This window comes from Heloderma suspectum, chromosome 11 (genome assembly GCF_057233095.1).
Source record: "Heloderma suspectum isolate Gila_16-S chromosome 11, 16-S_ref, whole genome shotgun sequence".
Lineage (NCBI taxonomy): Eukaryota > Metazoa > Chordata > Lepidosauria > Squamata > Helodermatidae > Heloderma > Heloderma suspectum.
Window position 1 is genome coordinate 25,933,610 of NC_139468.1, and position 18,695 is coordinate 25,952,304.

The following is an 18,695-nucleotide window of genomic DNA, read 5'->3' on the forward strand; positions in this document are numbered from 1 at the left end:
CATAGCAATATAGACCAATTCCCTGGTGGTGGGTCACCAACTTCTATGAGCCAGGGACTAATTTGGCCCACTCAGTGTCTCAAATATTTATCTCATTACTTATTTGCATTTATTCTAGAGGGACATAAGATGTTTAGGTGAGAAGACGTTAAAGCTCAGTGGGTCTGCTGGAATGATGATGATGTCAGATCTCGAAGAATGTGGTGGCCGTTATAACAACATCCTTTTCTTGTCAAAAACTTGGAGCTACGTTACTGGATCGGAATGCTGTTTTGATGGGCCAAAAACTTACTTATTGAAATTAATGAGCCAGATAACTAGTTCCTCGGGGGCAGTCTTGTCCCAATGGATGGTGTAGCCTTTCTGTAGGGTGATCACAGGTTGATACTGCTGATAATGGGTGCTTTTGCTCAGAGCCCCCTCCAAGTACAGGGGATGCGTATTGTAGTCATTTTTTATTATTTTCATCCTCAGATTGGCTGATTTGTAGGCTTGGATGTACACCTGGAGTAGAACAACCGGCAGTTTAATGAAGTACATATAGCACGATCACTTATCCCAGCAGTTTTCAAATTTTTGACATTCAAGTCACTCTTCCCATTTGTTGACTGATTACATTTATATCCCCTCTTGCCCTTCAAGGAGTTCAAGGTGGCATACATTTTATCTTCACAACAACTCTATGAGGTAGGTTCCAAAGGGGTAGCTGTGTTAGTCTGCTGCAGCAAGAAAAAAGAGTCTCCCAGCAACTAACACGTTCATTATGGCAGGGGTGGGAAACTTGTGACCCTCCAGATGTTTTGGTCTACAACTCCCATCAGCCTTAACCAGCATAGCCAATGGTGAGGAATCATGGGAGTTGTAGGCCAAAATGGCTGGAGGGCCATGACTTGCCCACCCATGTATTATGCCATAGGGTTTTATGGACCTAGTCAACTCCATCAGAGGCATAATGTAGGTCAGGCTGCGAGATCGCCACTGAACCAATGAGCCTCATGGCTGAGCGGAGATCTGAACCCAGTTTCCCCCATTCCTAGTCTGATATTAGCCACTACAGGCACATGGAACCAGGGCTAGTTCTCACAATACAGCAGATAAGTTGGTAAATCTGTGTCTGGGCTGTACAATATCAAACTACAGCTGGGTCTCCCACGAGTGAACACTCCTCCATTAAAAGAAAAAAAAGAACATGCAATTCCCCACTCATAGAAAATTAGCATGTCAGCAAGGCGAAGTGAGAACCCTCTCCCTGACATGCTTGCCTGTTTCTTTTATGTGCAGGAAGTTGGGGGGGAGGGGGCTTGGGGGATGCAGATTCAATCACACAAGGCCTCCACACTTCTGCCCTGCAAAGAGAAGTGGTATGCTGTCCAGTCACAGGCTCATTGCCTCACCGGCTGTTAGTGAGAACTAGGCACTAGCTGTGTGGATACTGGCCATAGAACACTACCCAGCCACCCTGAAGGCCCCTCTATAAGCAAACCCAACTGGTGCATGCCTACAGATTTGAACCCCACGGTAAAATCCAATGTAAGTCCTACTTAGTCTCATTAAAATGAATGGGAGTTCAGTTAGTCATGACAGAAATCCTTTTCATTTCAATAGGTCTACTCTAAGTAGGACTTAGGTTGGATTTTACCCCCAAGTCCTAGTCCAACACTAACCACTACATGAACTTGATTGCTGCAGAACCTCTGAGCAACTCATGTGGAACTCCAGTAGTAGTGGTATTGCAGAGGACTTGGGCATGTTTTAGAGCAATAATCTTCAGCCTTTTCAGACCCAGGACCCTCCTTTAGCCCAAACATGCACTGGGGGACTCACTCTTTACTTTTTTAAAACCACATATTTGTATGGTGGGAGTGCTGCTGTAGTGACCACCTTAGTTAGGCTGTGACCTAGCAGCACTCCTGAACCACCAGTAGAAGACCAGAACATTCTAGAATCTCAAGGTTACCCCTTGTGAACAAAGAGTGCTGCCTGTAACTACACATTGCAGGAGAAGCGTAGGAATGGATGACTAACTGTTTTTGAAAGAAGCTTGTCCACCATTCCTGAGGACTCCCTGTTAAGTTATCTGACGAAGCCCTTAGAACCGCCTGGGACATAGTTTGGAAACCACTGACTCACACAACAAACAGTTACAGTCTGAAATGCACACAGGGTTTAAAGAAAGTAGACAGGCTAGAATTGCCACTAGGTTCCACCCCACCACTCCTAATAGACTAGAAGCTCTGCTATTTCAGTGGCTACGTGACAGGCAGAAATCCAGGCGGTGTTCTTTTTCCTTAGAAAAGCCAAACATGACTAATGCTTTAGCACAGAAGATAAGGCTGTCCATGGCTACTAGTCATGATGGCTATATATTATCCCCAGGATTGGAGGCAGTATTCTTCTCGACACCACTGGCTGGGGGACATGAACACGAAGGTGCTGTTTCACTCATGTCCTGCTTGTGGGCTTTCCATAGGCATCTGGTTGGCTGGTGTTGTGTGTACAGAATGCTGGACTAGATAGGCCTTTGATCTGCTGATCCAGCATGGCTTTTTTTATGTTCTTATGACTAAGGCATGTGAGTCCCAAACTGCCTTTGATTTGTGTGACTAGCAAAAAGGCCGTCTTTAGGACAAATGAACAAAGATGCCCATCTTGATGAGAAACAAAACTGGCTGTATTGGTTGTGTTCTTTCTAGTTGTGACACTAGAGTGTGATGGAACCTTTGTTGCCTTTTACAGCACAATTAAGAGAGAGACTGTTGGGAAATTGTTATATATAAGTTTCTTGGCCATTGGTATAGGAGAGTGAGCTAGTGAATGACTGACAGGTTAGGAATCAAGCCCAAACTACACACTATCATTATTCAGATATTTCCTTCATTGCACCTTCCCTCCCATCCCACACTGGGACTAACAGCACTTTTGAGAGGGTGATTTCACTTAAAACAACAACACAGCCCTGATCCAATTCAGCTCTTCAGTGTGGCTGTATTAAATTTAAAAAACAACATCATTGGATGGTCAGATCATCCAATGGATCTTTCATGTCACAACATGATGTTTGGCACTCAGATTCCACCCAACTAGAGCTAGTCATGGAGAAACTGAGGCCAGTGGAAGGCTGCAACCTGAGTCCATGGTCTTCCCAACCTCTAGGGAGGAATGCAGCAGCCATGGCAGAAACGATATAGATACAGATACATAAAGCCAGGTGGTACAGCTGGTCAGGAATGGAAGAGTCCTACCAATGGCTGCTAGTCATGATGGCTGGCTATTACCTCCAGCGTTGGAGATGGTATGCATTTCAATACCTGTTGCTGGAGAACACAAGCGGGGGGGGGGGAGTGCTATTGCCCTCATGCTCTGCTTGGGGGTTTCCAGAGGCACCTTTTTGGCCACTGTGTGAACAGAATGATGGACTAGATGGACTAGATGGACCCTTGGGGCATTTCTACACCAGCCTAAAACCCTGCATTTAAAACGGGGCTTTCTGCTTCCATTTTAAATGCAGGATCACCACTGACTCCCTTTACACGTGCTCCCTCCCCGCCCTGTTCTCCCCATATCTGAGTCTTCCATTATCTTGCATTGATCTCGCTCCTCTTCTTGCCACTTTAACTCTTTTCACGGAGGAAACTGTAGCAGAACACAATGGGGTAATTTGATAGCTCCTTATCTGCAATCTATTTAAAAATGGAACAAAGGGCATTTAGTGCAGGAGGGTCACGGCAGGGTCACAGCATCATGTAAAGAGCCCACCAACTTCCGTGAAGGAGCAATCTCAATCGCAGGATAAAAGTTCCGTGTGATGAAGCCCTTGGTCTTATCTGGTATCACTTTTCTTCCCTTCCCTTCAGTCAAAGGCTCAGCAGCCTGATATCTTGGAGGGGACAAGGGGGGAAGAATGCTTCCTCTCTCTGGAGCTCTTTTCCCTTTGGGATCATAGGACATAGTAGTCTGGAGAGCGCCCAGTAACTCCACAGTGAAATTCACTGACTGCGTTCACACAACAGACTAACCCACATTCAGTGGCTGAGTGTGGGTTGTTGTTGAACTGTTTGTTTGTTGAACTGTGGATTAATGTGTTGTCTGAACCCACAACATTTTTTGCAGGGTGGTTTATTTTTCTCAAACAAGCCACTTTGAGAATCGATAGTTTGTTCTTGGGTTGTTCAGGGTAGTTAACTAGCCACACTGCATAGTTAACAAGCTACCCTGTGGAAAATGTCCAGACTTCAGACAACATGCTATCCCACGATTCAACAATCAATCCACACTCAACCACTGAGTGTGGGTTAGCTTGTTGTGTGAACAGCCCCACTGCCTTTTGACTTGGAGCTCCACAGTACTGCAGAAGTCAAAAACACAAAAGAACTGTGAACCAGCAGTCTCTGTATAGCCCATTGTCCTTACCTGTGCATAGCGTCCACTACAGATGGAACCCCTCCAGTCTGGGACATCAATGCAGTCTGGATGCCTAATTAGCCAATTATCTTCCTTTATCAGGTATGACCCAGGATATTCAGACACAGAACCATCAACATCATGAAAAACGGATGTTTTGTCCCCATCCATATCCAGCCCATTGAACCAAGGACCCGGTTCTCCAAAGAACACTCTAGAGGTAATCTAAAGAGAAAGGGAAAGACACACTGACATATTGGTTCTGAACTGCTTACTTAATAACTGTTTGGATCTATTCCCCCCCTCCCACACTTTCCTTAACACACGGCCTTCTATTTTTCAATAGCCCATTTATACAAGATTAGGGCTGTTCACAAAACACACTAACCCAGACTCAGTGGTAGAGAGTGGGTTGTTGTTGAACCATGGGTTAGCATGTTGTCTGAATCCACAGTACAAGAACATCCCACGATTCAACAACAACAGACTCTCAACCATTGAGTGTGGTTTCGTGTGTTGCATGAACCCCGTCCTCAAATTCACTAAACCCCACAGAAGGCCAACTCACTGGGACATCTTCAAAAAATATGTTGGTGACGTTGTTGTTGGGGCAGCTCTGCCAAGCGTTATTCAGGCGGAATGCCAGGGCGCTGGTGTGGCGGCCGTCCAGAGCGGCAAATTTCCGGAAAGTGCAGTTCTGGACGTTGATTGGCCCGTCGTAAAACTGAATGCCTCTAATTGGGAAATTCCTGGAATACATTTTTAAGAGAGAGTGAGAGAGAGAGAGAAAGAGAAAGTGAGAAAGATTTGGTCTCAGTGAGCTACCGTTGGCGTAAATGCAACACAGAGAATAGGCATCAACACACTACACTGAACTTCAGCTGACACAATTTCACACTATGCTAGAAGAATCAGCTTCTATCATCTCTAGTGCTGTGTGTGTGTGTGTGTGCACGCGCATGAGAAACCTTGTGATTCTTATTCATTCATCTCAGGTTTTCTCATGTCTCGGCAGATTATACGTATTTGCTCAGCAATTCTTAGAAGGAACTTCAGGGGATGTTAGGCCACTGACCTAAAAAAAGAATAATATCCACAGTCCAATCAAAAGCAAAAGTTTTGGCCCAGTGCTCGCAGCCTCTTAAGTGGTAAGCTGCTTTATTACTCACTCATTCATGGCAGGGATACCATCTCAAAACAGAGACTTAATGAGCACTGAAATAGAACGTTAAAACCAGAGCCTGGGGGGTGGGGCGAGTTGAAATGCAGCTATTTATCAGATATGGTTTTAAATTAGCCAGAATACTCCAGAGCTTACTGGGCATGAAGCCAATGCTTAAATACTGAGCCTGGAATGGTGGGGAGATAATATTTTTGATGTACCAGCTCCTAGAGCCAATGCAAACGTTACCAGAGCGGAATGGGAACCACTTCAGTGTACCATGCTGGTTTATTTCATGTCTGTCAGGAGTATAAATTTAAATAATTATCCAAACCTATGGTATAGATACCTTCTTGAGATCCTGAAGGAAGTGTGAGATACTTTACAAGTTAATATGCAAAAGCCATTATCAGAAGTAAAGGCCACCTGTTAATGTTTTCTTTCAAAATTCCTTATTTCAATAGTTAAAAAACACAAATGTGTGTGTGCTTAACTCACAGTCCCACCCCTAACCTAAACTAAAGTCAAGCTTTAGTTGATTAACCTACTGATCAAACTGGCTGAAAGGTGCAGCTCTATGTGAAGGACATTATCGCCATGTGTTGTACATGGGGCTTAGAGGACTGCCTGGAAACTGCAGTTAGTACAAAACAAAATAGCTAGACTACTAACTTGAATCATCCACATGGAACACATTTCACCAGCTAAACTTACACATGCCACACTCAAACACCTGCCTGAACTATGGTGAGATGCACTGTCTGTATTTCTATTTAAATCATAATAATTATTTCTAGATGTGCAACTATATATATAAATGAGCCTAGGCAACTTTCATGCAAATCGCTGTCCTCTTTTTTTGTTGATACATTTCCTCTTTCCTGTCCTTTCTTAAGTGGCCACCCTAACCTGGAACCTTTCAGGGGTGGCTGTTGTGGAATAAGGGAACCACGAAATAAAGTCCATGACATATCTTTTCTTCTCTTCCTATTTATATTATGCTTAAATGTAATTTGGGGGGAAATGCGGGGGGGGGGGAGAAGAAATAAACCCAAAGAAAAACAAAAACCCTACACTGCTTTGGGTGTTTAAACAAAATGGAAGAGACAAAAACTAAGTGAAACGCACTGGCCAATGGGAAGTGTCCGTCCACTGTGGTCCAGGCCTCCAGGACCCCAGACGTTGTTGTCCATCATTTCGGTCCCGGTGTTTCCACTCTCGCCGACAAAGAGGCTGTTCTTGATTTCTTGTTTTGATCCATCGTCATGCGGGAAGGTTCCTCCACTAGGAGAGATCGAACCGCGTGTTAGCGTGGCTGCTGTAGCCAAATGCTGCTTATCACGACTCATGGAAGTCTAGGGATGTACGAAAGGTACTTACCTTTCGCAAATTATGTTTATGGTTGCGGGGGAGGCGTTCCGTCCCTCCCCCCAGAATCCTCGCTGGGGGGCGGGAGGCACTCCATACCTCCCCCCCCGGAATCCTGTCCGGCCGGCTGTGCTCCACAGCGATTCTGCAGAGCCGCCGGCCAGCTCCGCCAGCAGCCGGACATCCGGCCGCTGGCTAGCAGGGACACAAATGGCGGCGGCTGTAGCCGCCGCCGTTTGCGTCCCTGCAGTCAGCCGTGATAGGCTACATAAATGTTTATGTAGCCTATCACGGCTGACTTAAAAAAAACAACAACAACGTGCGTATGCAAATGGCGGCGGCCGTGGCCGCCGCCATTTGCGTTCCTTATTTTGGCACATCTTAGTCTACGTAAACATTTAGCGTCTTAACAAAATAGTGTCTACGCTATTTGCGTTCCCCTTATTTTCGCCATCTTAGTCTACGTAAATGTTTACGTAGACTAAGACGTGCCAAAATAAGGAACGCAAATGGCGGCGGCCATGGCCGCCGCCATTTGTGTACGCGCGTTTTTTTGGTTTTTTTTAAAGTCAGCCGTGATAGGCTACGTAAATCTTTACGTAGCCTATCACTTTTTTTGTTTTGTTTTGTTTTTTTAAACTGGAAATGGCAGCGGCGGCAGCCGGTCGGAAGACTGGCCACCGCCGCCGGAGCCGCTGCCGCCAGGAAGATCCGCCCAAGGTAAGTCTCGTCCCGGGGGGGGGGCGGGCCGTTCCGCCACCGATTTCGGGGGGCCGAATGCGCTGCCATTCGGCCTCCCCGAGATCCATGGCAGAATTTTCGTACATCCCTATGGAAGTCACAAACACACAGAACGTCAAAGGGGAACCGAGACTACGTACCTAGCCAAAGTGAGCCCGATGCCATTGTCAGCAAACCTGCAAGGAACAGCGAACATTAGAGCATTAGCCTGGTGAAAGCAAGTCTGTGTTAGGACATTACTAATTAGCTTGTTCTCTCATTCTCTTACATATATAAGCACCATTTCTTTGCTCATGGGCCAGTGCCAGCTCCAGGTTTTTGAGGGCCCTTGGGGAAGTTGCCCTCCATGGGCCCCCTCCCTCAGTGAGTCTGCCTTCTCACCGCCATTGTTGCCAGCTGCTGTTGCTCCATCCTCCTCTTTCTCATCATTGCTACCACTTGCTTGACAGGCAGAGAGCCAGGGAGCATGTCAGCAGGGACATCTCCTGCTCCTCCTCCTCACTACCATGGTTGTCAGGGCCAGAGCGAGATGCAAGTGAACAAGCAAGTTGTAATGGAGAAGAGCAGGAGCAACTCCAGGGGGCTCTTGTCAGTAGCCCCGGCTGCGGTGTGGGCCCTCGGCAGGTGCCCAACCATGCCTACCCTTGACATCAACCCCCTGCATGGTGCACTTGGACAATCAACATGCGTGCTCTGAAAACTGAAAAGTTCCATATCACAAGTCAGCTTATAAGATTCTGAAGATTAATATCAGGTAGACATGTTGGCTTCTTATGACAAAACTCACAGGGTTAGTCCTGCCACGTGACTAAGGCCATATTAAATTTTGCTTGCTTTTGAGGAGGTAGTTTAGTACCCCGTGAACTTAAGATCTTCCTTGGGAAAGCTGTCCCACAAGGAGTGTATGGTGCAGAAGCATGGGGGTGGACAAATGTTAATGGGAAAACTATCCCAAACCTCTTTTTGAGGTTACTTTTGAATTTACCACATCGTACCCCTATCATCATGTTGAGATTTGAGGTTGTGTCCCGCTCCTCCCAATATTGTCCACAGTTCTTATTACTTTGATTTTGTACCGGCTGAAATTACAGCACATCCCCCCCCCCCCCGCAATGTCATTTGGAGGAAATTTAGTATGGATTGATTCCCAATGCCCTTAAACCTGCTACTCCTAGAACTGCAAAACAGTGTATTAAAAATAAAATTGAACAGTGGGATATTTTTCTAACTAGATCACCTTCAAACAATGCAATTTCCACCTTTTTTACTATTCTGTTAAATTTGTGTATGTCCTTCCAGATTATTATTTTTTAGTTATCTGTTATCTGCTGAAAAATTTTGCTTCTTTGAGATTCCATACCATGCCTACTGTGTAAAAGGGAGGTACAATATGTAAGAGACATTGTCCCTTATGTATTGTATTGTTATCTGTATAATTCCCCTAGGGATAGATTTCTGAATTGAGAGAGTTACTTTTCTGAATAGGGAGCAAATTTGTTATCTGTTGGGTGATAGGGATAAAATGTATCACATATAAGGTCTCTATGTTTAACATTGCAGCTCAATGATTAAATACAAATCTGTTATACAAAATGGGGTTCAATATGCTGGGACTCATCTATCTTAAAATGTATCTTTTGATCTGATTATGTTGTGTGTTTGGAATGATCTGACTGACACAGGGTTAGTCAAATATCACTTGTTTAACTATCAACCAACCAGTGTCCACAATGCAATATGTATGCTTTTGAGTGGCACAGAATTTGTCCTCAGACTGGGAGCATCTCTACTCCAGCCTAAAATCCCGCATTTAAAATGGGGCTTTCTGCTTCTGTTTTAAATGCAGGATCACAACGGTCTTCCTTTACACGCGCTTCCTCCCCTGACTTTCCCCTTCCTTTTCTCCCTTATCTGAGTCTTCCATATGTTTCATTATACAGCCACTAGATGGAGCTGTGGTCTACCTCCTATTATTGCGGGTTTTCCTTTTTCACAAGGGAACTCAAGTGGAACTCAAGCACTGTAAGAGGTGAAGAAGCCCATTGCAGAATGGGAAAAAAAAGGATGGCACTGAGAAAAGGAAGGCACTTAATCTCATGTCTTCACACTCAGAACAATATTTTTTATAATACAAGGCTTATATGAGTAGTTTTTAAAATACTGTATTATGAATATGGCTCAGTCCCAATAAAGATATTACTTTAATCCATTTTGTGAAAAACCTGTAATCATTTTGATGAAAACATACCTGTTTGATCATTGTAACCAGACATATCATCAAAACTTTAAATTTGGTGACAAAATTGTGGCTGCAACCCTCAAGTCACTTACTCTGGAGTAATCCCATAGACCCCAGAAATAATTAAAGATTGTGTCTTTGAGCAGAGGAAAACTTGAAGTTTGATTCTTCCAAAAACAGAAGGATGGCGGGGAGGAGGATCAATAAAAATTATTATGCCACTAGAGGGCAGGCTTGTTACATGACCACTTTTTAACATGCTGTGCTCTTGCCATTCCCCAAATTATCTATTATGTGTTGAAAGATGTATGCATGTTGCAATTCACATTAGCATATATTATCTCCGTATAATATATTACAGTAACAAATATTAAAATGGCTGGATTCCTATGGCTATAAAAATGCTGGGTTATGAGAGCTGGAGGCTGATTTGAACTTTGCTGAAATAAACATTTCCAAAAACTTAACAACATGGAAAATACTTTTGGGCTCTGCTGAAAACCCTGGGATGTTAGGGTTACTTGTAAATACTCAGCCATGTAGACATCATAAAGCAAGCAAACACACACACACACACAATGAATGAAGCAAGACCATATGAGCCTGCAAGGGTGGGCATGCTCTCTCTCAGTTACATCTACGATACACAGTAGCAGAGATTTGTCATGAATTCAGCACCTTCACAATATATGGTACTTTGCAACATAAGCACACACGCACACGCGTGTGCACACATGCACATGCTTTAGCATACACGCATGCGTGCGTGCACACAGGCACACAGAGGCAGGGACCTGTCCAAGAGATAGTTACACTCTAAAGCAGGGGTGGCCAACCTTTTTTCTTCTGAGGACTGCGTTTCCTTGTGGGTAATTGGTGAGGGGCCACATATCAGCAATGGGTAGAGCTGAAGCCAGCAGTAGGGAGGCCCAGAGCCAAAGGTGGGTGGGCAACCCCTTTCTCTCTCTTTCTGCCACCCCCTTTCCTCTCTCTTTCTGCCACCCCCTTTCCTCTCTCTTTCTGCCACCCCCTTTCCTCTCTCTTTCTGCCCTTCTCTCTCCCCTCCTCTTGCTTCCCACCTGTGGACTGCTAAGGAAGGGACAGATCGGTCTTGCCGAAGTTCTAAACTGATCACAAGCAGAAGGATGTTGAAACTTGGCCAAGGGCCACATGAAATTAGGCCAAGGGCTGCATGAAGCCCTAGGGCCACTGGTTGACCACCATGGTCTGAAGTCTGACAATGGAGAGTGAAGGAAGAAAGGAGAGGAGCGGGAGAGAGGCAGGGATAACAAGGCAGGAACGTAAGCAAGTGGAGTTGCACACTGTGATCCGAGAGCAAAGGCTGGGGAGAGAGGGCTAAGCAAAGTTTGGGAAAGACTTTCATACCACATCTGTACTACCTACGGAAACTAGTTTATCAGGAATGCCCACTCTATAGGAAATTGTGGGATTTGTATAGGGTTGCTCAAGATTTCAAGGAGCTGTTGGCGGGGACTGCAGCTCAGCGGTCCGAGATTCATCCTTGGCATGCCCAGTTCAAACTGATGTGGGGAACCCTCCACATGTGGCCCTCCACATGTTGTTGAACTCCATCTCCCATCTGCCACAGCCAGCCTGGCCAAGAATCAGCAATGATGGGAGTTGTAGTCCAACAAGATCTGAAAGGTTGCAGGTTTCCCATACTTGGAGTAAAATGGGCCAGGTTGCAGGTGATGGGAAAACCCTTTGCCTGCCAGAGAGCCACTGCTAATCAAGGAGACATTCTGGGCTAGATGGACAAATATAGTCTCTGACCTGGTATCATGCAGCATCCTAACCCAATTGCAATTTCCAGGATTTTTTAATTGGGGAGGGGGGAGAGAGAACCATGATAGTTAAGCTGATGTAAAACTGATATTCTTTGAAGTATAGATACACCATTAGGTATTTCTAGTTAAACATTCCTTTGGGAGGAAGGACAACAAAATGCAAAAGGATGCCAGTGTAAGGGAAAATGATTTTTTTAGCCACCACAGTCCAGTCTCCTCCTTGCTCACTCTCGTATGTTATGAAAAACTATAAGACTTATTTAAAAATCCTAACTTTGGACTCCTACAGGCTATTGGGCAACATCCTAAAAGGCATCACGGATAATCCCACCACTCTGAATGAGGCCAAGTGGCTTTCATGTAAATCCCCAATGATCAGAGGCAGCTATGGATGTAGCTATGATGCAGTAGAAATATGGAAGGTTGTTATTCTGAAGATCAAATTTTCAAAAAGTCTGTATCGAGTCCAGAAAATGGTAATAACAATCAGGCCTGGTTCTCGGACACAAACAAACTGCAGGATGGAATCCAAACCACATGGACAAAGAAGTGCCACGTGTGCCTCTAACTGTGTCTCTAACGTAGCATTCGCCAACCTGCTGCCCTCCAGATGTTTTGGACTACAACTCCCATCAGCCCCAGCCAGCATGGCCAGTGGTCAGGGATGATGGGTGCTGAAAACACCTGGAGGGCACCAGGCTGGGGAAGGCTGATTCACAACACTGGTCTGCCATTTCACCTCCCCACCACAGCCACAGAGTCCCGGCAAAATGGACTGCGGTGGCGTGGTGAAATTGGCGAAGCCCCCTTTGGCAACATAGGTGTTCCAGCCTCCCCATGTGAACCTTTGCAATAGCACAAGGGATTGTAGGATCCAGACTCAGTTCCCAGAGTGTGTCTGTCCTACACAACAGCCCGGATTTACAGATGGCCTCCAGGATGTTACCATTTTCTCAGTAAAGCACCCCAAAATTTGGAGCTGCACAAGATCAGCTGGGATCCCTGAAGGGAATGCAGTGGCTATCCATTCAACCCTACCAGCTGGGCCTGACACTCCTCCCCTGCTGAACATCATAATAGGGGAAAGGGGTGGAAGCCTCTGGACATGCAACTCATAGGAACATAGGAAGCTGCCTAGACCGAGACAGACCATTGGTCCATATAGCCCAGTATTGTCAACACTGACTGGCAGCAGCAGCTCTCCAGGGTTTCAGGCAGGGATTTTTCCAGCCCTGCCTGGAGATGCCGGGGATGGAACCTGGGACCTTCTGCATGCAAAGGAGGGGCTCTACCACTGAGCTACAACTCTTCCTAATAAATTATGGCCCTTTCCCTATAAGTGAAATAATGGGACCTTCTATAATGTATAATGTAATGGGACATTATACATTATAATGTATAATGTAATGGCACTATAATGGGACCTTCTGCATGCAAAGGAGGGGCTCTACCACTGAGCTACAACTCTTCCTAATAAATTATGGCCCTTTCCCTATAAGTGGACTCTCCACTCCTTCCCCACCCCAACACACATGCAGTTGCCAGGTCACACCCAGGAGATCCAGTCTGACTCTTTAAGACAGGGGTGATGAACTCCTTTCAGCCCAAGGTGCATATTCCATTTCAGAAAAGCTCTTGGGGTCTGCATTCCAATGGTGGGTGGAGCCAAAAGTGAAAGGGGTGGTGCCGAGGGTACTAGAAATTCCAGCATATTTCCATTTCAAGCTCTTACTGGCAGAAATTAAATCTTAAGGGAGGCATTTTAGCCATTTAGAATGGAGGGAAAACTGCACAATAGCTGGGAAACCTCCAAACGATCAGTGGTCGGGGGGAAGGGAATGCCCCCAGGGAGCCCCACAGGGCCAGATTGGCCTAAATTTGGCCCCCTGGGCCTGAGGACATGCAACCTTAATTTAAGAGCTCCACTGCAATGGATGCAGTTGCAGCTTCTCCAATCCCATCTCTTGCCCAGGTCAGTTGCTCAACCGCCCGTCCTGCCTGCTGGCATAAGGACTCGTCTTTGGCTCTGCCAGACGTGGCAAAGCGTGTGGTGGGGGGGGGGGGCAAAAGGACTAGAAGTGGATTGTTTCGCTTGGGAAAAAGGAGGCCAAGGGGAGACATGATAGAGGTCTACCAAAGTATGCATGGCGTAGAGAATGTGGAGAGGGAAACATTTTTCTCCCTCTCTACATACTGGAACCTGAGGTCATCCCATGAAGCTGAGTGGTGGGAGATTCAGGACAGATAAAAGGAAGGACTTCTTCCCACGGTGCATAGTCCAACTATGGAATTCGCTACCACAAGACATAGTGATAGCCACCAATTCGGATGGCTTTAAAACAGGGGTGGACAAATTCCTGGAGGAAAACGCTATCAATGGCTACTAGTCTTGATGGCTACATGCTACCTCTGTTACCAGAGGCAGTGAGTCTGTGTACACCAGTTGCTGGGGAACATGGGTAGGAGGGTGCTGTCATACTCCTGTCCTGCTTGTGGGTTTCCTGTGGGCAGCTGGTTGGTCAGTGTGTGAACAGAATGCTGGACTAGATGGACCCTTGGCCTGATCCAGCAGGGCTCTTCTTATGTTCTTACATAGAGAAGGGCAGTAAAAACTGCCAATGCACTTGGGGGGGGGGGAAGGAAAACAGACAGGCAGGCTCTCCCCGACCATCTTACCACCTCAGAGAAGCAGAAAAAGCAAATCATCTTTCACCCATACAAGACTTTTTAAACTGACCATTGTTTACACATCCCTTCCCTCCCGCTGCCCCCCACCCCCAGCTGCGCTGTCTTATATCTACCCCCCTGGCACTGGAATTCTTGGCAATAACATGCTACCACATAAAATAAAACCATGAGCCCAGCTGCTTATGTTTTATTTCAGGCTCAAGCAGAAAGGTTTATTTAAAGTTCCTTTTCTGCTGCAGCTTATTGTAATGGGTCACACACACACATACACACAAGTATGCCTTGGCGCTTCGGGCAAGATGAGATCTGTTTCTGCAAAAACAAGGTGCGGGCTTTTGCTTGCCCAGTTTTCATTTTCACATTCACCCGGCCAGATTAAAGATGCCGAGCCGTAAAAATAGGCCTCGCCGCAGCTCCGCCGGCCATAAACACCGAGCTGAACTTTGGAGGGTTGAATTGAGGCAACACTCACTGGCAGTCGTCCAGCCACACATCTCCTCCCCTCAGCCAGGCTCCATGATCTTGGTTCTTGTAAGCAATAAAGCGTCGAATCAGAGCAGGTTCTCTGGGCTTCAGAGGGTCGGCATCTTGATGCGGGCTGTATCTGTAAACACGAGAGGTGAAAAAACCTTCTCAGTGGCAAGAAACAACTGGGCCTTGGAGAGATTATACAGGTGGTAGTATGTGGTTGTATAACCCCTCACAGGTCTCTGTACCAGCATCCCCCAACCTCGTACCTCCCAGATGCGTTGGATCGTGTCTCCCATAATTCCCAATGGCCATGCTGGCTGGGAATTATGGGAGATGCGGTCCAACACATCCGGAGAGCACCAGGATGGGAAAGGCTGATCTGTACTGTTTCCATGTCAAATTCAAGCTTCTCTTTCTGGTTTGTTTGTTTTTTAAAATGAACTCTCCGCCTCCAATTACAGCTTTGCACGTGCAACTATTTCTCTGGAGCAACTTCCCCATTGCAACTATCATGGCTCTAAGGCAGAGGCCGTAGCTCCGTGGTAGAGCACGTGCTTTTACACGCAGAAGGCCCCAGGTTTGATCCCTGGAATCTCTAGGTAGGGCAGGAAAAAAAAACCTGCCTGAAACCCTGGAGAGCTGCTGCCAGTCAGTGTTGACAATATTGGGCTAGATGGGCCAATGGCCTGACTCTGTATAAGGCAGCTTCTTATGTTCCACTAGTCCTGCAGTTTGATTAATTATCCTCCCCCTAATCCTCTATTAGATTTCTTAGATGCCTTTCTCAAAAAAGACTAAATAAAGCATGCAAACAATTAAAGCATTCAACCTTTATAACAGGTAAACACCATTATCCACTAAAATGCCATCATCCCATTAAAAAAAACCCCAAACATCAGTGACAGTCATAGCAATTCAACTGACACATTCAAGAGTCGATCATACGCCATCAAGCGCCTGGAAATAGAGGGAAGTCAAAAATTCCTAATCAAAAGGAATTGATTAGACCAGATTGCAAGCAGCTTCAGACGTAGTCAAATGTGCACTAAGGGAAACCTTGAACTCTGGTTGCTAGATTTGCTTTAAAAAAACAACAACACTTGGTCTTTGCATTGTCTTGTGACAGTGAGTTCTACAAGATAACTTTTAGGATTGGGCTGAAATTCATTTGGTTTGCATTTGAGTAAGAACTGACCTAATTCATACTTCCTGAACTAATAGATCAAGAGAATTGCAATTATCCTTCAGTTTTCGCATTCCTCCAAATTTAGCAATACATTTCTTCGATCAAAAACGGCATACAAAAATGCATACATTAGGAGCAATTGTGCACAAAAATGCGCACATTAAGGAAAAGCGGTTGCAGAAATGCATATCTCAGTAGAAGTTCCATACAAAAATGTGTACGCATTTCGGTGCGCACAAACATGTGTACACATCTTCATGGGGACGTTAAAAAAAAAGAACAGGGCGAACCGATGTGGAAACAGGATGGAACAAACTTCTGTTTGAAAAAATGTGAACATTACAGAAAGAGAAACAGACAGATCCATCCATCCCTAATAATTGTACACCACATGAAGAGAGAGGGAGAGAAAGCCCATCTTATCCAAGGAAACAAAGGTTTTCTGAAGAGAACCAAGACATTTGCTTTAGCAGTTCGTAGCCAGGCTATGAACTGCAAAAAGTATGAGCTCGCAAATGCTCGGTCCCGATGAAATGAAATACTACTGAGGATTGGGACAGGTGGCGGGGAGAAGAGAAGCAGAAGGTAGCTGTAAGGAAAGCTTTTCCACTGCTGCTGTATATCAGCTGCCACTCCAGCAAAAGAAGCCAAGACAGCTCTGGTAGTACAACGGGAAGCTTGGTTGTCAGCTATCCCAAGCGTCGGCTTTCCTTTGCTGCCCCAAAGGGGATCAGCTGATCTGTTGAAGACAATGCAGTTTGGACAAGCCTGACAAGTTAACATCAGACTTGCATCGCATACAGACAATGATACAGACTTAGCATGCATGACTCAGCCAGATGGGTAGAGGACATGTGTTCAGGTTGCTGACAGATATTCTGCACATATTTGGTTTCACGTAATAAACCAGCATATCAAACTTAGCTGGGCAGGGGGACTTGAAGGGTTCCAAAAAAGGAGCCTTGATTTGGAAAATTCAGCCTTACTGTGATCACATCAGCATTTATGGATGGGGAAAACAGGAATGTCAGAGAAATCCACAATGGATTCAAATGAGTCCCGGTTTCTATTAATCCAACCTGCAGATTTCGCAGCAGACTGGCTTCTTCCAAGTCGTGCAGACTTGCGGACCACTTTTTCCCTTGTGTGTGTGTGTGTGTGGGGGGGGACTTGCACTAATTCACATTAGGGCTAATTTGTATTAACTAATGCACATTAGCAGATTTTTGTGAGTGTGCATGTGCACGAGTACGCATTAGCGCTAATGCGAATTAGTGCAAATAGAACAACATTCTGGTAAAAAAAAATCCAATTCCATCCATGAACTGAGGATGGAATGAAAGATGCCTTAAAATCTGTGAAACTCAGAACAGATTTAACACTATTAAATCCCTGATTAATGGGTCTACATTAGCTGACAGACAGGATGGGATTTTTTAAAAATTATGTCATTGTGTTGTTTTAGTCTGGTCCCAAATAAACTTCTCCACTAGTAACATACCAGGGTAAAGGGGACCAGAATCCAAATTAATGGAGGTATAATAAACCTAGACATCCCAAAAGTATGAAAGAGTACTCTACGTGACAGAGGTTAAGGCGATTACGATGAATACTCTGCACTAACAAAATGAAGACAAACAAAAAATCAAAATTCTGCACCAAAAAGATAAATTCTGCAACATGAATGAATTATGCAGATTTGAATGTGTTTGCTTATTTTGCCTAATTTATTCTGCCTCCACTAGTACATGCAAAGAGACAAGGAACCATGCAATGCACTGAAACCCATGCTTCTGACCTCTGGAAATTCCAATGACATCCCACCTATCCCCCCACCCCAAATAACTGGCTCCAGTTATTTCTGCAAGCATTCTCAACACCCTCTCAAGGCAGCCTTCACAACCATCAGGACTAGAAACTTATTTCCCTTTGCGTACATGTAGAGGTTCTCTCAGAATGCTGAATGTTGCCTCCCAGTCATTACCAAGTTTAGGGCTTTTTCTGACACATGCTTAGAGACTACCTAAATATTTCAGAACAGAAATCACCTGACATTCATGTGAATAGGCCTTAAAAAGACAGAAGAGGCTTAACAAGTGAGAACAATGAAGTGTCTTGTGGAACTTTAAAGACTAAGAATTTTATTCTGGCATAAACTTTAATGGACACTGACCACTTCATAAGATGCATTTTATTTTAAGAGAGTAAGAGCATTTCTACCCCAGGCTAAAATCTCACAACTTTACCAGGGCTTTTTGCTTCTGTTTTCTTTGCAGGATTATGACGGGCTCCTTTAGGCAGGGAGCACCTGATGTGAAATTGAAAACTTCCTTTCTCAGCAATGCTCTATATGTTCAATGAAACAGCACCATCTAATGGCATTTCATACTGCCAATATGGTGCCATTAAGGTTTATTACAGCTTATCCCCGTTCTTTTTGAAAACAGGCTAATTGGGAGAAAGTGCAGGAGACATCATGGAGGTTGATGACATTGTGTAAAGGACCCACAAACTTCCGTGAGTGGCCAGTCAAGAGTGTGCAATAAATCGCTTGTGTAGAGAAGCCCAAAAGCTCCTGCCTCTGTTGCCCATAAATATCTCCAACAGCCCTTCTCTACCAACTCAATGCAA

The 18,695-nt window shown here is 45.2% G+C and overlaps 1 protein-coding gene across 1 annotated transcript in view; it reads right to left on the minus strand.

The window, feature by feature from the left end:
• CEMIP (cell migration inducing hyaluronidase 1) overlaps positions 1 to 18,695 on the minus strand; it is a 98,942-nt gene that overhangs the window by 13,987 nt on the left and 66,260 nt on the right. The window contains exons 17-22 of the mRNA XM_084816435.1: positions 14,880 to 15,011; positions 7,813 to 7,848; positions 6,692 to 6,847; positions 4,970 to 5,150; positions 4,411 to 4,626; positions 293 to 504 (exon numbers count right to left, since the gene is read on the minus strand). Of these exons, the coding sequence (XP_084672561.1) occupies positions 293 to 504; positions 4,411 to 4,626; positions 4,970 to 5,150; positions 6,692 to 6,847; positions 7,813 to 7,848; positions 14,880 to 15,011 (933 nt within the window). The remainder of the gene's footprint in view (positions 1 to 292; positions 505 to 4,410; positions 4,627 to 4,969; positions 5,151 to 6,691; positions 6,848 to 7,812; positions 7,849 to 14,879; positions 15,012 to 18,695) is intronic.